The following is a 27,015-nucleotide window of genomic DNA, read 5'->3' on the forward strand; positions in this document are numbered from 1 at the left end:
ACCCGTGTTTACATTGAAAACCCTATGTTGAATGGAATTTTTTGTGAATAAACGTCAATAATTCAACTGATAATCACTTTTTTGGAATAAAGACTTGTTATTCTATTTTTGACTCTTATTTATGTTTGTCATCGATCTTTTTTGTTTCAACTCAGTTCATCTTCATCACGGCTTTCTAGATCACAGTTCATGTCTACTGAAATTTATTTCAGTCTACAAAGAAATTAATCTAGCTGCCCTTGCTTAATTTGTGTTTGTTTTGTTTTGATTTGAAAATATGTATGGTTTCAAATAATTATTATTTATAAATGTAATTTTAAAATAATCTTCTTTAGGTTTCAAGTTCAAGTAGCAAGCTCAACAAACTACAAATTAATTACGTACGTAATGCCATCTGTTTCTAAAATGATTAACAACGTACAATGGTATAGTATAAGTATATATTACATTTTTTCCGTTAAAATATCTTAAATATGTTTGACTTTATAGTACCGTATGGAATTATTTTTTTAAGTAAATTAATCACTTCAAGTATAAGGCTGCTGTTATAAGTTGCTGCGGATCTGGAAACCCCAGTCCTTGATAATATGAAGTAGGCTATCAAGTCACTATAGAACTTTTATAACACAGTTGCTTTACTTGGTACCTAACTAGAATTTATGCAAACTCGATCTCGTGTCAAACTATACTGTGCAGTAAAAAAATAGAACAATTCCAATTATTCATTTATTGGCAGAGCTCTTGAAAACCTCAAGAACCTTTCCTTACCTTTCCTCAAGAACCTTTACAAGAAGAGTGACCACTAGAGCCTATACAGCTTCAGGCAATATTCATGACTCCAATATTTGAAACAGTATGGTTAAATTGGTCATCCAACCCAAACTTTAAAAGTTTTTTGAGAGAAAGAACCTTTTTTTAAGTATGCAGTTTGGTTTTCGTAGAGGGAGGTCATTAATTCATTGATGCATTGAATCGCAATGGCTGAGAAAATTGATTCAGTGTTTGATGACAAATTTGCTCATTTTCACAATAAATTCTTGAGTATTGTGGACATGGTTTTTCCTGTTACGGTAAGTGTATACTTAATAGAAACAATTCTTCTAATATGAACTGGTACAATAGTACCAGTTATACCACATGCCAATTAGGCATGTAAAAGAACTGCATTTAATTATGTACGAACTATTTAAAACCACTTGCTTAAACTATTATAAAGATAAATATATAAATCCGAGAAAGCTTTACAAAAAAATGGTTAGAGAGGCTAAACTCAAATATAACAATAATCGTATCCTTACTTCAAGCAAGAAACCAAAGATATTTATGGTCTATAGTTGATGAATACATGAACAGAAATTATGTAACTTACCTAAGAATAGGAACTGTGTTTGCCACTCATCATATAAAGTTGATAATTCTTCTTGAGTAGGTTAACCAAAATAATAATAATATTTTATTAACTCAAGAGCTTTTACAAATATAGAGTTTCGTCATACAGTAATTTATAGTTAATACAATATAAATATAAGTTCCATGTCAATAGTCCATTCAATATAAAAATCTTATCACAGCTTATCCGTTTCACTGCTGAGTCAGTCCAGATCATAATCAAATTAATTATAACAGAAAAAACAGCAACATAGGCTATCTAATAATGATCAAAACAATACCAAATAATAACATTTATATCACAGTCAAGTCAAACGGAGATTAAACAAGAATCAATCACAGTCAGGTAGGTCAAATCACAGAAACACAGCATAAAACATAAATAATCTATACATCAATATCACAGCCTCCAGATAAAAATTCATTTATTGAATAAAATGGGTTTCTTTCAAACCACTGATGCAATTTGATCTTGAACACATTTAATGGAGCATCTCGCAAATCAAGAGGTAGTTTGTTGAAAAATTTTATACCACAAGGAAGCCAGTGGTCCTGAGTCTTTCTAAGTCTGCATCTAGGAACATTAATATCATGACTGGTTCTAACATTAAACCTGTGAAGTGAACCTCTTTCATTATGTTGTAACAGACTTCTCTTGACATTTATTAAAGCTGATAAAATATAAAGACTATGCACAGTTAACAGTTTCAACTCAACAAATAAAGGACGACATGTTTCCCTGGGAGGCTTACCTAGCATAGATCTTTTATGGCTCGCTTTTGGCATAAGAGTATGTCATTTTCTGAGGGAGCATGTCCCCATAATTTTAAACCATATTCTATATGACATTGAAACAAGGCCAAGTAAACAGTTCTCAGTTTATCCAATGAAATCGTATTTCTTAATCTTCTTAGAGCATAAATCACTCTAGACAGCTTAGTACAGACATCACTCACATGCACCTGCCAATCCAATTTGGAGTCCAAATAAATGCCAAGAAGCTTCACTGCAGATGCATCATTTCTAATACCACCTCTAAGACCACAGACAATCCTTTGAGTTTTTTCAGCATTCATCAGCAGGCCATTTGCAGCAAACCAATCAGCCGCCATACTGAAAGCTTCAGCCTCAATCTGCTGCAACATGTGAAGATCTTCATGGCTTGAGACAAGAGTTGTGTCGTCTGCGTAGAGTACGGTTCGACAAGGAACATTTGCAGACAGGTCATTATCATGCACAGGAACAGAAATGATCCTAAGACAGATCCTTGGGGTACGCCAAACTCAACCGCTCTGGTGCTGGATGTGTTGTTGCAGCTTACATACTGTTGTCTCCCTCTAAGATAAGATTCCAGCAGCTTCAGTGATTCATCCTTAATTCCATATCTCTTGAGTTTGGCTAGCAAGACACAATGTGATACACAGTCAAACGCCTTTTTAAGATCACACAGTGTTAACTGGATGTATTCCCTATTCTCAAAAGATGACAATATACATTTCACAATATCTTCAATAGCCATAGCTGTTGATCTTCCTCTTCAAAATCCATATTGACTATGAGACAACAAGTTATTAGACTCAAAATAGACAGCCAGCTGAGGAAACAAAATGTACTCGAAAAGTTTTGAAAATATAGGAACTATACTGATAGGTCTAAAGTTCTCAACTGAGAATTTATCACCTTTTTTGTGTACTGGAATTATTTTTGATATTTTCAGACAATCTGGGTATTGACCAGATTATAAATGTAAAAAGTTGATATACTTAAATTTAGAATAATATAGGTACTATGTTTGCTTAAATATTTTTTAATATAAATAAAAAAGTAATGAATCTTGAATAAATTTATATCGTTCGTCACGTCAACAAATCAGATAATAAATGTCGATTATTTTCTTGCCACATATATTTCTAGTGATATCAGTGGATTGAATGCAATATAGTTCCACAGCTGAACATAATTTCTGTCTCACTCCCACACACGCACTTGCATCTTCCATTATCGACAGACGACGAAATTGTCAGCTGTTTTTTAAGGATTAATCGTCCTTTTTATGTCCTCCAGCGAGTTTTCCCAGGGATGAGATCTCGTGCAATCGAATTTATATCATAAAGCTACTTTGTTCCAAATTTCGTGAAAATCATTAGAGCCGTTTTCGAGATCCGGTGACATACAAACATATAAAACAGAAATCGCTCGTTTAATAGTATAGAATTATACTTTTGACTTTGTTATACATTGGCCAATATGAATAAAACCAGAGCAAATGCTCATGAGCAAGAGCATGGAGCATAAGGTTTTGCTCATGAGCAAAAGGTAGAAGCAAAAGCATTTGCTCATTTTTATATGAATAAGCTTTACCTTTTACTCTTACCTTATGCTCCTGAACTCTGGAGCAAAAATTGCTCACGTATTTTAGAGATTTTTCATCAGCTGATTCGCTTTTGTAGCCTTAGTTTGTTTTTATAGCTCACGGAAGCGCTAAATATGCAAATAGGGTGCACCGCTTGTATTTGCGTCGTCTGCTCTGTTTTCTATTAATTTATGAATAGAGTTTTAGGTTAGTTGAGTTTAGAATTTTGAAATAATAGCGTGAAAAAATGTCATCTCTATAATAATCTTCAGCATATTCTTATAATATCAATAACCTTCTTATAATCGTCTACACTTTCATCTTCTTAAATACCTGTTTCCTATTCTGTGATGGCTATCTTTATAACAGGTAGCTAGCTATCTTTTTATTTATTCTTTTGTAGGGATGATGGTGATATGTATCATGGTTGAATCTAAAAAGAGTTTTATAGTTCTCAACTATTGGTTGTGATCGTATCTGGTATAGTTTCCTCTTCCTCATACGAATTACTTGAGCCATTTTACTATGAGCAAAAGGTGATAAGCTGCTCTAGACTAGACTCACCTTTTTTGAAGCATTTGCTTCAAAAGTTGAGCAAATGCTCTAGTTTATTCATACAATTTTGAGCAAAAGCTTTTACTTTTGAGCAAATGCTCAAACTATTTCTTTGATGAGCATGAGCAAAAGGTTTTGCTCACGTTTATTCATAGAAAATGAAGCAAATGCTCCATATTTTAGAAGTATAAGCAAATGCTCAACTCTATTCATATGCCCCATTGTATCAATGTTTCAACAATAAAATAAGTTTGAATTTGATAGTGAGTCACTGGCACTTGTGTGATTTGAGCAGAGCATTTGATTGTGTTGACCATCACATGCAGATCAAGAAGCACTATTATGGGGTTATGGACTCAGCTCTGAACATCTTGGAGTCATGCCTAACTGATAGGACCCACGTGGTGTCATTGGGTGGAGCTGCTTCCTTTCCAATCCCTGTCAGTTCTGGGGTACCTCAGGATACCTCATGACAATGGTGCAACTCTCCTCTTTGCTATATATATAAGCATATGGTGTCGCAGTGGTTAGGGCAACAGAAGTCAAGAGTAAAAAATCTGGTGTGGTACACTCACACAACTTTCCTTGCTCATTGAACTGTAAGCCTCATTCTTAGACGAGAATAATTTAGGGGGATAACATAATGACGATTGGCGGCAAAATATTTGCAATTACGATCAGACTACTTTATATGTGTATATATAATTGTTTTCAGAGTACTTTATCCCTTGTGTAAATTGTTAAATTCGATGATTTTTTCAAAAGTCTTCAAAACAGCTGTTCTACAGATGAAATATCTCGACTATGACTGTGTTCTTTTTATATTTAATTTATTATTATTTATTTATTACAATTTAGTTGCGTAAAGCCACACATTTTTGAGCGAGGCTCAAGTGGCATGCAACATGTCAAGTTCAGGATCGGGATCCTGAGAATGCGTTGCAGCACTCCTCTATTGTATAGGGACATGCCTCTACCAATGTCCTGGTTATCTTAGATAAAAACACTTTATAACCACCATACAACCGAATATCCTCTGGAATACAATTATAAAACTTCAATCCTGAGTAATATGACCCTTTTTCAAGCAGAGAGAGTCTATGAATTGGGAGCTGGAACAAACATGCATTTCTACCTCGAGTTCTGTATGCATTCAGAACTGTATGCATTCTGTATGCATTAATTCGGTCAACATTGAAAATTTCTGAATTTTTGAACACAAAAGAGACCACTTCCAAGAAATAGATAGCTGGAACAGAAAGAAGCTGGAGTCTCCTGACTATAGGTTTACAGGAAGAAGAAGGACTCACTCCCTCAAGAACCTGAAGTGCTTTTTCTGCATTTTGAAGCATGTGTTCAAATAGTTCCTTCCTGATCCCCAAAATAGAATACTAAATCTAATCAATGATAGGAAATATCCATGATAGACCCTTAGAGCTGTCGTAATATTTGAATTCGCCTTCACAGTTCTCAGAGCGAAGAGAGCATGATACAGTCTTTTTTGGAGCTTTTCCACGTGGCTATCCCACTTCAAGTTCCCCTGCAGTTCCACCCCTAAAAATTTTGTTTTTTTCAGAAGCAGGATAGTCCCATCCCACTACCAGTGGATCATTATCATTCCCTCTTGCAGAAAACTTCACAACATTGGTTTTACTCATATTTAACTTTAATGAATTATCTTTGAACCACCTGTTGATCTGTTGTACAGCAATCTTAGCCTTCTCCCATGACTTCCTGATTATTGTTACCCTTAACCAAGATTGTTGTGTCATCAGCATATAATATCAATTTACCATCCACATTGTAGGGCAAGTCATTGATGAAGATATTAAACAAATTAGGGCCAAGTATGGATCCCTGAGGCACTCCTCGCCCATTTTGCTGCCATGTAGAAAATACCTGAGAGCCCTCACATTCATTCTTTACAGCTTGATATCTCCTCTCAAGGTAGGATCTAAAAAAATTCTCTGCACAACTACTAAATCCATAAAACCTCAACTTATCCAAAAGGAGACCGTGGTCAACCATCTTGAACGCCCTGGACAAGTCACAGAAGACTCCCACAGCCCTCTGCGACCCATCCAGAGCACTCAACAAATCGGTCACAACATCGAAGGTAGCAGACTTAGTCGACGCACCTCTTCTAAAACCATATTGCCTATTATAGAGAATGTTTTCATCCACCAAGTAAGCAGACATCTGCTGGAATACTACTCTTTCAAAAATCTTGGAAAAAGTTGTCAACAATGCAATGGGACGATAATTTTTGACATTTCTCCTACTTTCCTTTTTATGGATGGGTTTAATGACTGCAAATTTTAGCTTTTGTGGGAATACACCTTCCTTCAGACACAAATTGATGATGTAGGTGAGAGGTTGTAGTATAATGGGACATACTCGCTTTACCACCTTGGAAGAAATCTCATCCCATCCACACGAGCTAGTATTTTTTAAACCTAAGACAGCCCTTTTTACCTCACTCTCACTAACAGCTTTAAATCTGAACAAGCCGTGTTGCCTACCAATTTTCTCGAGATATTGCTTCCCACTACTTGACCAAGTAGTGCTCAACCCTTCAATACTACACTCCAAAAAGTAATCATTGAGAAAAGATGCTACTTTTACCGGATCGGAGATCACATCATCGACAATTCAATCTTTTGCTCATTACAATTTGACAGGCCTAATTCTTTCCTGACGACAGTCCATGCTCCTCTTTTAACATTAGTAGACTTTGAGATGAGCTTTTCATTAGCTTTTTGTTTGGCCAATAATATCACTCTTTTCAGGATCTTCTTATAAGTAGCAAAAAATGTGGGGTCTCTATTGGTTCTAGCCTCTATACAAAGCTCTCTCTTCCTACCACACGAAATCTTGATTCCATTTGTCACCCAGTTCGTGTTAGAGTTGGTCACTGTAGCTTTAAACTTCTTTAGTGGGAAGCATTCTATAAAACAACGATAAAATAGGGAATGGAATGCATTAAATAAATTTTTACCTCCATTATTGATCAATCAAGTGGACCAGTCTGCCGTTTTTAACATGTTGTAGAATAAATTCAATGATATATCATTTATACATCTTCCCAACCTATATACAGGGCGTTCCGGAGCAAACCCGTTTTCCAGAGTGACACTTAAGGCTAGATGGTCTGAGAGACCAGGGTCTATTATATTCTCATGAATACTGCTTACATTGTGATTCGTAATTATATTATCAATACAAGTGGCTGAAGACAAAGATATTCTGGTTGGCTTGTCAAGAATGCATTTATATAAATTCGATGTCATGATGTTCAAAAACTTATTCTTGTCTCTACTATTTTCTTTAAGAATATCAATATTGAAATCGCCACATATAAATATTGTTTTCTGCCTGAAGCTCCTCTTAAGCAAGCACAAGAGCCTACAGAGATCACTACAAATACTCTAGATATTCCATCTCTCCTCAGACCAAACTCAACAGCTGTACATTCAAATGCACTATCAATGGACAAGGCCTCAATATCTTCTCTAACTTTGAAATTGATGGATTTTTTCAACACTATACACGTACCACCTCTTCTTTTATTATTTCTACTGTAAGATGAAGCAAGAATATAGTTATTGAGTCTGTTCAGAATAGTAGTATCACATGAAGCCAGCCAATGTTCATTGAATGACACAACCAATGGACACTTAATATCTGCAAGGAGTACGTTCAACTCTTCTATTTTGTGTCCAATGCCCTGTATATTCATGCTGAAGAGGAATGGTGTATGACTGGAATTACCCGATTTTACTCTATTATTTGACCGGGTGGATTCATCTCTAAAAAACTGTTTACCTGTAGGGGAGTTACTATCTGATAACTAACCAGCTGGTGGTTGGAGACTGCTTTCAATTAACTCTGCCAGCCAGTCTATCACAGAAAATTCTCTTGCCAGATCGATTCATATGTAGTCCATGTCTTGTAAAGTTTTGTCTTTTTAGTCGCTCCTTGAGGAAACATAACCCCAGTTGCTTGGAATTTTTATCTTTGACCCTGTTGATTGAACTGTGAATTGCTTTATTTGTCAGACCGATCGTTTTGTTGAATTCTGGCTTATCATACCTGTTTGGAAGTGTACTTATTATTACATTTGTTGTATTAGAGAGTGGTACCATTTCTTCTATTTTCTTTGTAATTAGCGGGAGATGATTTAAATTAGGAGCAATGATATTATTTGAGCCACCCAGTATAATCAGATAATCATTTTCATTGAAATCCTTTGTTTGCTCTTTGGCTGACTCCACCACTGCTTCTATAGTTGCGCCGGGCTTGAAGAAACACTGAACCTCAAACTTTCTTTTTAATCTTTTATTGAGAAGGTCACTACTATCTCGTCCATGACTAGATGTCAATAGTAACACTCTACCTTTCCTACTTTCCTTTGATTTGAGTTCAGTTTTTTCAGTAGTCTTCAAAGCTTCTCTGTACGTTTTATTTAGCTCATTTCCAGCAATACTCTCAACATCATGACTTTTTTTATTTTTATTTTCAATTCCAAAAGGAGCTTTTCCCCCGCAATGACCAATTTCTATAATTTTATTTCTAATAGACTGACTAGTTTGCGATAAAACATTGAAAGAGTTTCCTGCTCTTAATTCACCACAGTCAAAAGATATACAGTCAATAGAAATTTCTAAGGTCTTCTGTTTCCATTTTCAACGATTTATTTTACTGCTCTACCTACCTACCTCATGCACGAGAAGGAGGTTAAAAAGTCCATTTCTCAAGGATGGGGTGGACCCCCCATTAGTTTCCCAGGAAAAAGACCCATGCCAGTTGATAGAGCTGATAAATAACTATACAGGGTATGAATTTGAAAAAAATCGGTCAAGTAATTTTTTAGAAAATCGTGAAAAACATGGTTTTTTAGTAATTATCTACCATTTTCCTCAAGAATATTACGGAGCTCCTGCAATTTTCCCAAAAATGAGACTCATGTCAGTTGATAGGGCTTATGAATAGCCTTAGTATAAATTTGAAGAAAATCGTTAGAGCCGTTTTCGAGAAAAACGTGAAAAACATGTTTTTTTAGTAATTATCTGCCATTTTTTCCGCCATCTTGAATTGAATTTTATTGAATTTCTTATTGTCGGATCCTTATGGTATAAGGACCTTAAGTTTAAAATTTCAAGTCAATCGGTTAATTAGGAATGGAGTTATTGTGTTCACAGACATACACATACATACACACACCCAAAAATCATGTTTTTGGACTCAGGGGACCTTGAAACGTATAGAAAACTTGAAATTAGGGTACCTTAATTTTTTTTGGAAAGCAATACTTTCCTTACCTATGGTAATAGGTCAAGGAAAGTAAAAATAGAGCCTACCAATTTGGATTTGTCATAACATAAAATATTAATTAATATACATGAAACTTACAATTAACAATCAGTTTTTTTCGGATTAACATCAAATGCCGTTTAACTCCCTCAGCCAGAGCACAGCCTCCTCATCCGCCAGGTGCAATCTAGGCAAGCCTCCAGGAAAATGATACAATGGACATGACGAGACAATGTGGTCCATGGTTTGAGTCTCTCCACACTCACAATTGGGGGACTCTGCAAATCCCCAAATATGCATGCTGTTATAGCATCTTCCCTGGCCAGTTCTGAACCTGTTTAGGCGAACCCACTGTTGTCGGGGCAACTCAAATCCAGGAACTCTGCTGCCTGGATCAGACACAAGCTCTTTATTTTTCACCTCCTGAGATTCCCACATACCAGACCACTTCTGTGCTGTGGAGTGGTAAAGGCATAGGGGTAAAGCCAGATTGGCTTTCTGGATTTCAGGCGCAATGCAGCAGGAGAATCTGGATGTAGATCCATTTGCTGATGATACATCGTTGCTTTCATCTGGGATTGACTTTCAGCAGGTGTTGGAGAGGTCAGCAGAGCATCTGCGGTCATCAACCTCATGGTTCCTGGTAAATCGTTTTTAGCTAAATGAGAGCAAGACACAAATGCAGTTGTAGCGAAGTCTGCCTCATGATCAGGAACCTATGAAGCTGTTGGGCTTTTGGATTCAAAGCTTAGCTGGGCCAGCCACATCCAGCAAGTGGTCAAGATCTGACCCTTTCTTTTTATTGAATTGTTGGCTATGTCTTGCTTTAGTTAAAGTGTTCTGACAATAAATTAATCTCGAATCTCGCTCAAACTGAGGAGACATGTGACGGATGCTTATCTGGTCTTGTGTATCATGCACTTTTCCACTACCATATCTCCTACGGTCTACTCCTTTGAGGTCAATTTCAGCCAAGGTTGTGGACATATTGAAGCCGCAAAAGTTGGCTGCTAGGATCATTACTGCAAGAGAACATCTTGCTCATTGCAAGCCCATTTCTGCAGGCTGGGTATTCTAACTATAATCAGCCACTTCCTCCTTCTCTGCCTCATGTACGTCAAGAAGAATCAACCGAATTTGTTAACTGGGAGTGATGTGCATCAGCATCACCACAACACTAGGCATCGAGAGATATTTGACGTCCCCAGAGTGCGCCTCTAGAGATGGCGGGTTTACTATAGGAGCTCACTACCACAACAGGCTGCCTGCAGGGGTGAAGCAGTTGCACCTCAGTGTGTTCTTTGAGAGAGTTGTGACCGCTTCCCTGATAACCAATGCTTATTACGATGTCCAGGAATTTGTCAAAGATAACATGTCTCAAATGTTATCAAGCTAAAGTGCCATTAAGAGCAAAGGCTTGTATCATAAATAATTTTCGATTTGAACTTGATCACTGCCATCTTGATCAATTAGTGTGTTTAGTTTGTTATTTTTATTCATGGCATGACGACATCAATCATACAGATGTGGGTAATGGATGAAAAAGAAGATATAAGGTTTGATTTTGAGATAGTCAAACCCTCCAGCCCAAAGCCCAAGCACTGTTACATTGACACTGTCTATCTGTCACCCCAGTCAACAATACCTACTATAATGTTGAAACATGTTGTGATAAAATAATTCAAAAAAGGGTATTGAGGTTTGTATTTCTATTTATAACATACTTTACTATACAACGTCAACAATAATATGTTAAATATTTTTGTTGGATTTTGTCAAATTAGTTGAACTTTTAGAACATTGCATGTATTAAGATGATACTAAATATGTTCGGTTTAGAATATTTAAATGGAACTTCCGATCTCGTCAAGTATACAGTAGTACACCAACAACATTATTTACACCTACCAAATTTCTAAAACTTTCCAACTGCTTGCAAGTCACATACATACTGTGGAAGTTGTAGATTCGTAAATAGGTTAAATTTATTAGAATGTTATGACAATACAATTGATGGAAACTGTGTATGTACAAACTTGTTTAGTAGTCCTTCTTCAGGTGCAGCGACAAGTTTTATATTTACAGGCTGAAGGCAGTCAGTACTTAAGTTACAGACTTTTTAAGATTGTCCAACGCTAGGTGCACCAGTGATAATTCTGAGTACTTATTTGTGCAGCAGGTGAATCTTTCTACCTGGCCCAACATTACAAGGCTATAGTTGATGTAACTAAGGAAGAGGCCATGATAAGCTGTAGGTACTGTACTTGGTGGGTACAGTACGTGTATCTTTAGCTTCCTTATCAAATAGATTACTTTTGATAGCTCAAAAACATGCGTATATGACATCCTGGTCCAGAGAGTTTGCTCTCTGCTACTTGTACTTTGACAACCTGCTTTCTTCTTTCATGATTGTCCTGAGACTCCCTCCAGAAATTCTGTATCTCTCCAGTTTTTCTATCATTATATCAGATAATATTGTGTGAGTATATACTTACTTATTCTGTCCTTATTTTATGATGTTCAGCCTTTCAGGTAAGACGTTGTAAATGCTCAGAGATAGTATTGGAAAACAATCCTGCTCAGCCTGCAGAATGGGATTCTATTTTCACTTCTCCTCTGGTGTAGTAAAAGTTTTTGTCTTCTCTTCTTGTCAATGAGTGATAATTTTTTGCATGCAACAGGGTGGGCAAGATATATTGATTGGACACAAATAAATAAATACAATTTTATTGTCAGCCAGCCAAAAAAGCATAAGACAAAGTCACACAAATAGAACATGAAATAGACAGTCACACATTAAGAGACACAGTGAGTATTCTCTGCCTTATGAAGATGGGTTGGTTTGGACGGTTGTCCAAATATCCCCCGTATCAAGGATCCTTGTAGCTTTCTTCTGCTGCAGCAGTACATCTTTACAGCCTGGTGCATGTTCCCATAATTGAATTCCATAGTTAATGTAGCTATGAAACATAGAAAAATACACCTTCACCAGATGCTTCCTGGAGATCACTAGCTTTAATCGTCTTACTAGGAATATTACTCTGGCAGGTTTCAGACTGATGTGGCTAGAGTGAGATGTGTTATATGTGTTTGGCTAGACTGATATGTGTTATATGAATGTGGTTACTCCAACCAAGTCTGGTGTTCAGTCATGGGCAGAAACATCGTCTATTGCAGTGCACCCGTAGATCCCGGAAATGCCTCCACTAAACTCCTAACACTATGCATTTTTTATAGTCATCAAGTATCAACTAAATTTGTTTGGCTTCTCATAACCAGCTTTTCATGGCAAACGTGACGGTACATCATAGGAATCACAAAGTTAGAAAACTTTTTTGTAAATGTGCGAGTATTTGTTAATTTTTTATGCTGGATTTCGGATTTCATTCCAAATTACCGCTACTTAATTACTTAATCATGTAATTAATTGCATTTACATGTAATTAGTATCTTGATATTTTTCAGGTAGCAGCGTGATGTTTAATTGAATTCAAATTAGCTTACTATCATGAATATGGATGTGAGTAATACGTACATTATCATTGCTATTCCAGTCTTCCTAGTTATAGAATTTATTTTTAGTATCTGCCGTACCATACTTTCTTTAATCTTTAGACTCTCTGTCTGATTTAAATGATAAAATCTCATTTACTTCATTGACCTTAAAAAAGAGCACTAAAATATAAGAGGTAAAATAAAAAAGCAAGATGGCATTGATTCATTCATTCATCAGATCTTAAATTTGTCGGTCCGAAACAATTGATATTTGGTTTGCTCGTACAGGTTTGCTCAGTATGATATTTTAATGCGAGATAAGAAGGTTTTTCAATTTGAATGAGTGTATTCATATCAATTGACTAAATAACATGCACAGAACATCAATATTAATACAAATTATTAATTTCAAGGCTGTTGGTGTTTGATGTTTCAAACGTTATTTGTCTATGAAATCGGTAATAAAACCAATAAGCGATGGAAGAAATGTGATATCTCTGTAACATAACAAATGCAATTTTATTTCGCCAAGAACCTAGAACCGGGACCTTTAATGTTAGTTCCAAAGCATGTTTTTCTACTACAGGGTGAACCACAGGAAACGGACGGTTTTGGATCGCATAGTACTTTAGTGCTATTATGCCGCTGTGGTCGAAAGATCGTCGCGTGTTTGCATATGACACATTTATAAAAAGTGGTGAATCAGTATTTGAAACTGACCTCAACTTCCAAAGCCCAATAACGATAGTTCTGTTCATTAAAAACTCCATTCAGATGAAAATGAGCTTCATCACTCTTCAACACCGTCAATTCATCATTCTCTTGGAAAATGTGTAACTTTTCTTCAGAGAACATAGACGTTGTTGATCTTTCGACCTCAGCGGCATAACAGCACTAAATGGCTGGTTGTGGGGGAGTCTAGTGATCTTGGGGGCGTGTTTCCCCCTCCATCAGCCGCCAAGTACTACGCGATCCAAAACCGTCCGTTTCCCGTGGTTCACCCTGTAGTAGAAAAACATGCTTTGGAACGAAACCTTAAGGGTCTAGGCTCTGGGTTCTGGGCTCTAACTTCTTAATGAATCTAACTCCATTTTTTATTCAAGTCAATAATAACTTAATAATATTAATTTCTCCATTTACAGACTTTCCTGCGCAGAAACAACGAACTATTAGAAATAGTTGATTGCTACGTACGTTCTGCTGACAGTAAAAATAACAAGAATAGACTTTTGTTATGCATGAGCCAGATACAGAAGATATTGAAATTACTAATTGAAGTAACGCAAATAAAGGAGCCAAATCTGTTTGGTATAAAGGTGAGATATGCACGAATAAATTATTAATTCAAATGAAAAATTGAATTATTTTGATTTAAAAAAATCAATATCCCATTAAAAACACTTCACTTACATGGGCTACTTTTGAACAAATTAATAAAAACAATATAAAAATCTTGTAGTACACTTTATTTTAAAGTTTTTAAAAATAAAGGGTATTACAAGATTTTTTATATTGTTTCTATTAATTTGTTCAATAACCCATTGTAAAGTTAAAGTTAACATGGTAAAGTTATCCCAAATAAAGTTTTTTTAAGCTGTAAGCTACTAATTAGATACATTATTGATTAGTTCACTAATTAAAATATGATTAATTGATTAAGTTAGTTTTCTCAAACTTTTATTTGTGTTGTAATTTCCATTTCCTTGAATTTTCTACTTGTATCATATTATTATTGCTTTCAAACAATATGTTGTTCTGTGAAAAGTTTGAGCGTAGTTTGGAAACACTCGGTATAATTATCACTTCTAAATTGAAAAATATATGTTTCTGTTTGAGAAGTTGAGTTATACTCATTACAAACAATGATTGAACTATGGATTGTACAGATCGTGTAATTCTCACTTCCTTCGAATTCTCTATCCGTTGTTCTGAATTAGTATCAAGTTATAGAATAATTACACAAAGCCTACTCTTATTGTAGGAGATAACCAACTACCTGGGTAAGCGGCTGGAATGGTGTGTTGAGGAGTGCGAGCGAGTTCTCGGCAAAAACAAAGAGACTGTTAGTAACGATGACTGCTACGGCAGATTTGTGAAGCGTGTGGATAGGGCTTTGCTGTTGATCTCTGAAGGCCTCAACTGCAGTACTCAGTCCGACATCACCAAGTGGAAACCTGTTGTCGACGACATCATTTGTCAATCACTCACAATCGCTGCTATGGCTGCACCAATCGACTCTGAAGAAATAACGGCTAGCTGTCAAAAGGCTAGTATTCATTTTTTATTGAATCAAAGCATTACACACGAAATGCAAAAACAGACATTAGCTCAATACTTCTTCCATCCTAAATTTAATCCAATAAAACTGGTAATTTCAGTATTCTGGAGCACGGTACGGTAATGTAGGTGATATTACGTTAGATATTGTAATTCAGCAGCATGCCTTTATTTTTGGTTTCTATTTTTACTGTGAAGTTTGGAAGTAGAAAACAAACTATCTTTACATTTCAAAGTGAAGTTTCATTACGAAACCAGATACCATCACAACCTGAGGGTCAATGTTCATTATACCACACTAGAGGCTCAGGAATATGTTTATATAATGTTCAAATTTTACCTACACGACTCAAGGAACTCACGGGCCTAAAAATGAGAAATCAATTATAAGAGAGTTGTGAGAGATATTCATATACTCCCCAAAGGAATTTAAAGCTTATTACGAGTATCGCATGGGGAGGTAGAATTAAAAATAATAAATGACTTATAGAATAGAGTCATTTCATTGCTTGAAAATATACTTATTATATACATGAAACAGCTCATAGTTACAGATATATTGAATTATTATTATAATTGCTTCCATTTGATATTGTCAAAAGTGATATCCTCTTCAGCCATTCAAACAAAAGTAACGAATCATCAACAATTGATGAACAGATATGAAAAATTATGTTTTTCTCCGTTAGAAAAGAAAAATCTCTGATAACACTCATCATATTGCCATTCGCGAGCACTGGGACTCTCCTTATTAGCCATGAATGGGGGCGCTGTATTGTGGACACTCGAACAGCATGTGTTGCACCGTTTCTGGACACTGATTATAGATGGCACACAACTTGTGGCGAATTGTCTGATTGCCACTGTGATGTTTTCAACTAGTATAGTTTGTTTATTACTTGTAACAGTTTTAATTTTCATTAGTTCAATTCTCATTCAACATTAAAATCAATTCACCATTCATTTAGTTCCATTCAATCAATTATTTCAACATAGGAATCATCAATTCAAATTCCTATATTGGTGACCCCGACGATTGAAAAACAAGAAATTTTCACAAATATTTTGCGTGAGTATTTGAGTCATGATGGATGAACAAATTGCGGATCTGCGTGAACGTGATGCACAGTTGCAGCAGCCCATTCAAAACCACGAAGTACATCGGGTATCTATAAAGTTGCCACCATTTTGGTTGGACAAACCTCGTTTATGGTTCCTTCAGGCAGAATCCCAGTTCACACTGTCCAACATCGTAAATGAGATCTGAACCAAATTCCATTATGTTGTGTCTCAATTGGACCAACGCACGGCAGCCGAAGTTGAGGACGTTATTGCGAACCCTCCTCCGCTCCTCTAACCGCAACTATAAAAATGTAAACAAATCCACTGCACGTGAAAAAGCGCACCAATCAGAAGAGGGCCTATGCTGGTACCATGATAACCATGATAATTTTCAAGAAAAAGCTAAGAAATGTGCCAAACCGTCAGCTGGTCGGAAAACAACCAAAGCAATCAGTAACGGCGGCACTGATTGCTGCTTGTCTGCATCTAATAGCCGTCTTATTGTCACTGATAAAAATTCTAAAATTAATTTTCTAGTTGATACAGGCTGACTTATGCTGTTTTCCTCGGCGTCAATTACAACGATGTTCTCCTGTGAATTACGAATTAAGTGCCGCAAATGGAGCAAAATCAAAACTTATGGGTTCCTAACCCGGAGTCTTGACTTAGGACTCTGATGCAATTTCTTATGGAGATTTGTAGTAGCTGACGTTGACGTACAAAACATATCATTGATGCTTAGAGCTGCTGGCTTAACTCTTGACCTGTCCCAGAGCAGCATTACAACCATCCAACATTCTTCTGCTTATTCTTCTCTCCTTTCTGAGTTGAGAGAGCTACTATCGTGAGCTACTTGCGGTTAATGCAGCGGTGCAGCATTTTCGCCACCTCTTAGAAGGACACCCTTTCACTATCTACACAGACCACAAGCCTTTAATCTATGCTTTTCAACAGAACCGTGAAAAACTTCAAACGATTCACTAAACCAACTATCATTCATCTCTGAGTTTTCAACAGATATACAATATCTCAAAGGCACCCAAAACATGGTTGCTGATACACTTTCACGTATTGAAGCTATTAATACAACCCTTGATTATCAGTTATTGGTCAAATCTCAAGAAATTGAAGAACTTGAGAAACTACCGCCAGAGTATTCTTCTCTCTCTTTGGAACGTGTACCCATTCCTGATCACCACTTACTGTGATGTATCTACAGGGAAACCTCGACCGTTTCTTACACAACCTTTTGGACGACAAGTCTTTGACAGCCTCTATAACCTGAGTCATCCCGGACCCAATGCTTCACTCAGCAACAGATTTGTTTGGCCAAACATGAACAAGAACTGTTGAGATTGGGCTCGCGCTTGTACTGGTTGTCAACGATTAAAGATTACTCGACATGTTCATGCTCCTTGTGGAAATTTTGTGACACTTACAAAAAGATTTTCTCATATCCACGTCGATCTGATTGGCCCACTTCCTGCACGATCTTTCAAGTATTGCTTAACGGTCACAGATCGTTTTACTCGATGGCCAGAAGTTTATCCACTATCTGACATAACTGCAGAGACAGTGTGTCATGCACTTTTGGATTGCTGGATATCTCGTTTTGGTTTCCCAGAAACTGTGACTACAGATCGCGGACACAATCCACTTCCAACCTCTTCAAACGGCATCAAACGGTATGATTGAACGATTCCATCGCCATCTAAAAGCCGCAATTATGGCTCATGCTAAGGCTGATTGGGTTGAAGCCTTACCTCTAGTACTTCTTGGTATTCGATCTGTTTTCAAGGAAGATATCAAGGCTACTACATTCGAATTAGTCTATGAAGAGACTCTTCGTTTGCCCTTTGAGCTGCTTCCTTCAAAATCACAAGACAATATCTTGACATCTCGGACAGTTTTATTTCAAGCTTGAGAGAATTCATGTCGCATTTACGCCCCATTCCAGCAACAAGACATGGTCAACCAGGCGTCTTTGTGTTTAAGGAACTGTCCACATGTAGCCATGTCTTTTTGCAAGAAGGACCAATCTTAAGGGCACTTCAACCGCCTTACACTTGTCCCCATGAAGTGGTGGACAGAGACGATAAAACCTTCACATTAAGGATTAATGGTAACACCGCTAAGGTTTTACCACCTGTTACCCACCCTGTTCCAGGAAAAAAAGTGAGCTTCAAGATTTCGGATGGCCAAATCGTCTGCCCGGGGGGTAATGTGGCGAATCATCTGATTGCCACCTGTGATGTTTTCAACTAGCATAGTTTGTTTATTACTTGCAACAGTTATAATTTTCATATTTATCATTAGTTCAATTTGTCATTCAACATTAAAATCAATTCACCATTCATTTAGTTCCATTCAATCAATTATTTCAACTTAGGAATCATCAATTCAAATTCCTATAAACTCATCCTCTTTGAGTTTGCGAATTTGAGCTGCCGCCTGATAGCAAGCCGCAGCTGAGTCATAAGTTGGATACGAAAAGGCCAATCCAAGTTAATGTACTAAGTCTCCAAATCAACTATAATTCCTCTTGGAACTTTGAAAAGAATTGATACAGCTCCATTTTTAATAGCTCTAAGTTTTAATTCTTCAGTTCAATTTTGAAGGCTTCAGGAATAATAAATAAATTTTATTCCCATTAAAATACAAACAAGCAATCCAATTAATAAAATGTACATAATATTTTAAAATAAAATATATAAAATTTACTACAAATGTAAAGAAAATTATTTTTTCGAAAATTAACCTACTCAACTATGGGAAACCATAATGGGAAGCCATTCAATCACATGTACTGTAAATAAGCTCCCCGCTATTAACAACGTTGAGAAGCAACTTCATGTAGGCTGCCCAGTTATATTATATTTAGGGTCCTCATCAGCTCTGTTTCCCCATTAATACAGATTCTATAGGTAGGCAACAGTCCTCCATCTTCAGTTCTGTTATGACCCATTTGATAGAAACAGCTAGAACTCGATGAGAAAGACAGACCTTTCCCAGATGTCTAGGCGTAGGACTAACCTTATCTTGGACTTTGTTGTAGAAGGCACAAGGACTACCTTATTATATTATCTGTCAATGCTATTACATTAGTGGAATTTGCATTGTAAATAAAATATGTAAATATAAATATGCATTTTGTTTAGTGCTTGGCTAATTAAATACCTTCCTATAGAAGTCAGTCTAATATTTAACAGTCTCAATCTCCTCCAGATACCTCAATCCTCAATTGTGAGCCATAAACCAACACTGATTCATCAAATACTGTAAAAATTTTTAATACTGTTTTGTTGAATCTGTTTTGGACTTTGCTGCTGTGATAATTGTCTGGCCAGATACAAGCTTTGCTTCACGCACAGACCCTGACTAAGGCTGACCACTAACGGTTGAACGTGCATGCACTAAATCAGCGAGAGGCTTCTAACATAAGATAAACTACCAATAACAATAAATAAACAACTTGAAAATTACAATTCATAACAATAGAAAAATAATTTAACCTCAAATAGAGCAGCGAAAAAATAAACAACATAAATTGAAAATACTAAAACCTGACCTCAAAAAAGTTTGCTTGAAGCGTTTCGCTGTGATCACAGCTGTAATGACAAAACAATGTAAATCGACTGTGTATGTGCATGCTCGTTCAACCGTTAGCGGCCAGCCTAATAGTTTGCTAACAGAAGAGCTAGAGACAATGGACCAAGGTACTTTTACCGGCAATGACAGAATCCATCCAGAGCCCTCCTCTACTGAATGGCACTACCCTTGTCTTATTCGCATTGATTCTGAGCTCATTCTTTTCATCCTGTTTTCCTCTCAAGTCACAGGAGAATGAGCAATATTGACCATTGACTTGAAGGCTATTGACAAATCCACATGCCCCTTCCATAGGCGGTCGATGGATGATTGAAAATTAAATGAATTGACGTAGAGGAGAAGATTGTTCCTAAGTCTATCTCCGCAGTGCAGGATGGTTGCTTGGCTGACTCAGAAAACGCGCAAAGACAGCAAATGATAGATAGCAGCGTTGCTGGGAGTACGAACGGCCGCAGTGGCCTGACCCACCCAGACAAGGTCGACGTGGTTCCGCCTAGCGGACAGACGAAACATCAGTCCAGTCGGTTATTTGATCCCTCCTGCCAGGCTCAGCCAAGCAGCCGAAACAAAGAAAAATGAAGTGGCGGTCTCATTCACTTTGATCAGCAGTTTTCTTTCTCACGATTGTTTTGATTTTTGTGTTACCTATAATCAATAATAACTCCAGTCACCAGTAAAAACGTTTCCGGAAACGTGGTGTACTACCAGACTTTTCATGATGATTTTAAATTAGTTAAAATAATTGTTGACATTCTGAGCCTTCTGGTTAAAATTGGGGTCGCTGAGAGCAAATCTGCAATCAGAATTTCTCTGTCATGAATAATAACGAAAAAAGCCAGCTCTGATCTTCCGGCAACCGTTAACAGTCATCCTGCAATGCGGCCGAAACATTTGCAGTTCAGACACCCATCTTAAATGACAGCATCGCCAATCTGTGAGTAACCATCCTGCACTGCGGCGCTACGTTTTATGTAGTTTACAGTTGCTTTGTCTCAAATCCATTAAAACAGTTTCAATTAAACATCAATAACATTCATGATTTATTGTTGTGCTGTTGCAATCCAATGTTAGATCAAGTTTGAGCAAATTAATACTGAAATACCTAACAAATAGTATTTTGTAATGTAAAATATTAATTTAACATTGCAGGTTCTTGGTGAATGCAAGCGTCTTGAAGAGGAGTGCAAAGAGTCAGTGACATCATTGCAGAGCAATTTCTTGGCTGATTGGATTCTGCAATTGGAGCGAAGAGTTAGCGCTGCACTGCTTCGACTCGTAGTCAACGTAACAAATATTACTCTTTCATTACATACTCTTCATTCATTTCTGATCTTAAAGACTGTAATCAATATTAGTAATATTCGAAATATGGACAGAAACATGTTAATTCGTTTGGCTTTTCGTTGGTGGGAAGTCCCTTGAGGTAAGGTCCCACATCACCGAAATATGGATCTTGAACCGTCGCTGAGCCTTACGACTGTCATACTTCAGCCGGGACCGACTATTTATTTCCATTTACACATCACACCATCAAATAATTGGGAGAGAATCTCAAAACTTTTTCTCTCCCTAATTTTGATAGAAAAAATAGTTTTTCAACAACATAAAGACTGACAGAACAAGGCCCGGTGCAAGTACACCTATTAAATTCAACCGTGATCAAGTGACACTACCAAACTATGTACGGGTCGTTCATTGGCTCTTATGGTATTGATTCCGTTGCACAACGTCGCTTAATATCAATAAACATATACTATGCAACCTGGAGTATAGTTTTATTTCCGTGCTGTCAGGATGTTATTATTGAAATTATAAAATTTTGGTTTTAAAATGGCAAATAAATGTTGATGTAAAGCATGTATTTTGATTATAGTGGTGATTTTTATTGAATTGAATGAATTTTATACGCTCTTTGTTGAGCCGATTGTGAATAAGAATAAGAATACTTTTATTCCATTAAAGCAATAACAATGCAATAGGAAACGTCAATAAAAATATAACAAGTCGATAAACGTCATTAATACTATAACAAAAAACAAAAAAACGAACATTACAAAAAATGAATTGGCACTATGAGAATTGATAGAAACGACCTAATTAATAATAATCTTATGCACTATCAGAATTAATAAAAGCAGACCTCACACAAGAGAAATGACATAGCAAACAAACTTTAGTCTAAAAATAATCCGAAACAGGCAGATGAAGGAACTCATGAAAAGAATATATGGGATTCTTTAAAAGGAGATTCTCCAATCTTTTCCTGAATGAAACAATTGGTAGTTCCCTTACTGTAATAGGAGGATATTGGAAAATTTTACAGATAAGTGGCCAGGACTAGTCAAAATCTTGCTCAATCTTGTAAAGGGCACGTCTATTCTGATTCTATTCTTTGTATTGTAGCTGTGAATGTCTTCTTTACAATGATAAGTGTCAATGTTCTTCCTCACGTTCATTAAGAGTTTGAAAACCACCATCCCATGAATGGTCATAATATTTTCATTTATGAATAGTGGCTTACAGTGCTCCAGATAAGCTGCACCAGAGATTATACTCAATGCCTTCTTTTGTAATAGTAGCACCCTTTGAACTTCTGGAGCACAACCCCACTAGACCAATCCATAAGTATAGACACTCTGAAAGAATGCAAAGTAACACATAGTTCTTAGGTACACAATATTTCAAATTCCGAAGCAGGTAAATCACTCTTCTGAGCTTTGAACAAACATTTTCGATGTGGGGGATCCAAGTAAGTCTCTGATCAAGAGTGATACCTAGCAGCTTTGCATTCTTTGCTCCGTTAATGACCTGCTTCAGGCTTAGCACCAACTTTTGAGTTTTATTTGTGTTCAGGAAAAGGCGGTTTGTCCTGAACCAAGCTGCTGCCTCATCCTGATGTCTGGTCATTTTCTGCTTGAGAGCACTGAGATCATCAACAGCAACTGTAGACGAATCATCAGCATAGCACAAAACCCTTGACCCAATACTGGATTTGATATCACCAGGAAAAGCAGTGGTCCTAGGATGGAACCCTGAGGGACGCCATGTGGTACAGTTAGAGGCTTTGAAAAACTTGAATTGACACAAACAGTCTGATTACGATCCTCTAAAAAAGACTTCAAGATATGCAGAGAATTATAACACCAAGATATTCCAACTTTCTCAACAGAATGCCTCATCTTAAAAGCTCTACTTAAATCTAATAGAACCAGGCCCACATACTATCTATCATTGAAACCATTCTCGGCATCGGTCACCACTGAACTAACAGCATCAATAGTACACCTACCTTTTCTAAAGCCATACTGCGAATTCGAAAGCAAACCATTAGATTCGAAGAAATTATATAGTTGAATAGTAATAACATTATTCGAAAATCTTGCTGAAGATAGGTGGAACAGATATAGGTCTAAAGTTATCCGGTGAGTTTTTGTCTCCTCTCTTGTGAATAGGCACTGTTTTGGAATGTTTAAGCAGAGATGGAAAAACGGCTTTTCTTATGCAGGCGTTTAAACAGGTTGTTAATGGCAATAATATAAATCTGATGACTTGTTTGATCAAGGTGCTGGAATGAGAATAAATGTCCTTACTGGAGGAGGCTTTCATCTTGGAAACTATATCTAAAATGTGATCACACGTAACCTCTTTCATTTTAAATGATACTTGTGTATTAAGAGTTGGGACTAGAAGCTGATGCTCATCATATGCATCAATATCTTCATGAATTCTCTCCACTGTACGGATGAAGTGTTGATTAAATTCTTCTGCAGTAAGAGAAGTAACAGTGGACTGTGCTAGCTTGGTATTTTTGCGAATAACCCTCCAGCCGAACACTTATTTACAGCTGATTCTATAGACTCAACATTATGGTTCAGTTGCGTGAATTTCAATTCAGACCTGAACAATTTCTTAATATTATTATAAGAAAACCTGGCTGATGTTGTACCTTCTTTTTTCCATTTATCATACGCAATAAGCACATAATTCTTTAAGATAGTCAGAGCTGGTGAATTTAGTCTTTTTTCTATCGACATGCCTTATTCTACGTGTTACAACAGGGAAAGAATCTAAGAATAACCCATGAAATCTATTGAAAAATGCGTTAAAATTGTATTCAGCCTGATCATGGATAATGATTTCAGTCCAATCAACCAAACTCCGTCTATAACAGAACCATTCAAGTGACCTCGGCGTAATAGGCCTGATACATTGGACTTGTAAACTTTGCCTCTCTATAGGATTATTACACAATAGAATATCTGATTTAACATGGAAGCATAAAGCATCATGGTTACTCAATGCAACCCGGTCCACCCCAACAGAGAACAGTGAAGGATCCAGATCTGTTGCAACTCAAACCTAGTTGCCTCAAAATTGGTTAGATATAGATTGAGCGATTTTAAAACATTTATCAAACACAAACTTTTGCAGTCCTTGGCTAAAATATTTATATTAAAATCTCCTATTATAAAATTATAATCATGCTTATATTTATTCAAAGATAAGATTAATCTTTCTAACGCTTCAAGAAAAATATCTAGATTACCATTAGGTGATCTGTAAATCACAATAATTATTAAAGCTTTAACTTTTTTAAAATAAATCCTGCAAATTCATGGTGGATTTCACGAGAATGGGAAGATAAATCAAGTGGATGTATTTGATCAGCATGTTTGTTTGCAATAAAAATTGCGACACCACCATTTTTATAATTTGTTCTACAGAAAGCAGATACCAGCTAAAAACCGTTTAAGCTCACTAGATTCAAAAATTCTTCTTTCAACCAGTGTTCTACAAGACAAAGTACATCAAAACGTTTCTCATTATTCATCATTTCAATTTCATTAACTTGTTGTTCAGAGACTGTACATTAAAATAAAATATTGAAAAGACATTGTGATTTCTACTTAAATTGTGAACTCTTAAATTGTTTTGTTTAGAAAAGGAAATGCTGAATTGTCTAAAAAATCGGTTCCATTAATGGATCGATGTAAGGCTGATTGAAATTGTAAATCTATTTCTGTAGAGATTGTATCTTCAGGAGTTGGGTCACAGGATACAGTTGAACTTGGTGTCAAATCCTGCGGAAAATATGATGAGTTTGAAAACCAGATATCTCCAACAACTTCGAAGCCCCCCTGTTAATTAATTGAAAGTTCAAAAATGGTTATAGTGATAGAAAACTTAACTTACTACAATATGGTAGATTTTTTAATACAAGAATGTAAAGTTACATTTTTTCGGAATTTTTTGTGATAAGCAGTTTTTTTTTATTCCCCAACAATTTAGTCTGTGGCACTTGTCTGGTTTTCAAACTCAGGCCTTCAATGTTATTGGAATCTGATGTTTTATTTGACACAGAATCTGTGGAAAAAAGTTCATGAAGACATGTTGAATTCAATAATTTATTAACTATAATTCAAGGTTAACTATAAGAGTGAAATTTGAATGTAAAACAATAACTGGCTATTCAAGTTTTAATGAAATCATATTTTGTTTTCAGACGTTTTCAGATTACTCAGAACCATTGAAACGACTTATTTTGGCGATTGATGAGGAAAAATGTAATGTTTTATCGAGGAAGCCTTCAGATCTGGACGAGATTGTCGACAACTTTGATCGTCATTCGGATTGTATACAGCACATAGCATTGTTCGCTTTGGCGTGTTCCGAATATTCGAAAAGTAAGATGTCAATGCCATTGAAATGTCTAATATTTTCTATTTTACAGTTATTACACAGATCATGACAGTTTTTTGCCTACAATTTCCAAATCTTATAAAATATCTAGTCAGAGTGTTAAAGCAATTTCCAATTATTATTGATATTCATCAAAGATGTTAAATCCTTTTAAAAAAACCTTGGTTATTATTTATTTATACTTTTCGCTTTTGTTAGCAGAGAGATGCTCGTTGCTGAGAGTTGTTCTGCCTCGCCGTAATACGCAACTTTACTCATTATTAACACTTGAGTTTATAGGTTATATCAAGTATTAAAAACGTTGGTGATTTCAAAAGTCAATTATTATAATACTGAGTACTTCAAATTTCACTCAACGACTCTCCATGAACGTAAGCCAGTTACACACACACACACACACCACACACACACACACACACACACACACACACACACACACACACACCACACACACACACACACGTCGATTTGGACTTGTCATTCTGATCAATTTTTGATGACTTGACATCATCTATTTAATCTCATAGAATTTATAAGGACGGAAAAAATCGTGCGTACAAAATCGATGTGTGTGTAACTAGCCTTACAAGAAAAACTCTCCACTTCTAATAAGAGGCCCTCATTTTTAGCAGCTACGTGTACTAAAGCTCAGGCCTATGCAGATTATCACATATTGATGTTATTACATGATTTAATATATTTGAAAAATCTAAAATATCTGTCAACGTTTTTTTTATTGGTAATCGAAGTGTGAGGGGTACTATAGAGAGGGCGTAAAACTATTGGTTAATCGTAGAACAACTATGTATAATAAATAATTCCACAGCTTGCCGAATTTTGAATCCTTTGCATCCAATAATGAGGTGTATTGATAGTCGAGCTCTGTTTGGCGTGGTGGTGTTGAATTGGCTAAGAATAGGTAGTGGGGATTAGGTGTGAGTCGGGTTGAGCTTTTCAATTTTATTAGTTTGTATCTGCTAAGTAGTTCTTCATAGACGTAATAAGATGTCAAATACAGATTAATATTTCAGATCGTGGAAGCATAATATACTAGTTGACCGAGCGAAGTGAGGTCTAAGATTCAAGTCGACGGTTTGGCATTTCTCTTAATGTTTGAATGTTTATATGTTGCGCATTTACGGCGAAACGCGGTAATAGATTTACATGAAATTTGACAGGTATGTTCCTTTTTTTAATTGCGCGTCGACTTATATACAAGGTTTTTTTGAAATTTTGCATTTCAAGGGTAATATAAAAGGAAA

General features: G+C 36.2%; 1 protein-coding gene across 7 annotated transcripts in view; it reads left to right on the forward strand.

The window, feature by feature from the left end:
- Window positions 1–214: 214 nt before the first annotated feature.
- LOC111057757 overlaps window positions 215–27,015 on the forward strand; it is a 74,276-nt gene continuing 47,475 nt past the window's right edge. The window contains exons 1-6 of one of the 7 annotated variants that reach the window (XM_039425810.1): window positions 215–425; window positions 13,076–13,131; window positions 14,246–14,421; window positions 15,087–15,371; window positions 21,203–21,337; window positions 25,557–25,737. In XM_039425810.1, the coding sequence (XP_039281744.1) occupies window positions 13,119–13,131; window positions 14,246–14,421; window positions 15,087–15,371; window positions 21,203–21,337; window positions 25,557–25,737 (790 nt within the window). In that variant the 5' untranslated portion in view covers window positions 215–425; window positions 13,076–13,118. Of the gene's footprint in view, window positions 1,071–2,457; window positions 2,613–13,075; window positions 13,132–14,245; window positions 14,422–15,086; window positions 15,372–21,202; window positions 21,338–25,556; window positions 25,738–27,015 lie in introns of those variants that run through there. The other 6 variants (XM_039425809.1, XM_039425806.1, XM_039425807.1 and 3 more) reach the window with 6 other exon arrangements.

This window comes from Nilaparvata lugens, chromosome 4 (genome assembly GCF_014356525.2).
Source record: "Nilaparvata lugens isolate BPH chromosome 4, ASM1435652v1, whole genome shotgun sequence".
NCBI lineage: Eukaryota > Metazoa > Arthropoda > Insecta > Hemiptera > Delphacidae > Nilaparvata > Nilaparvata lugens.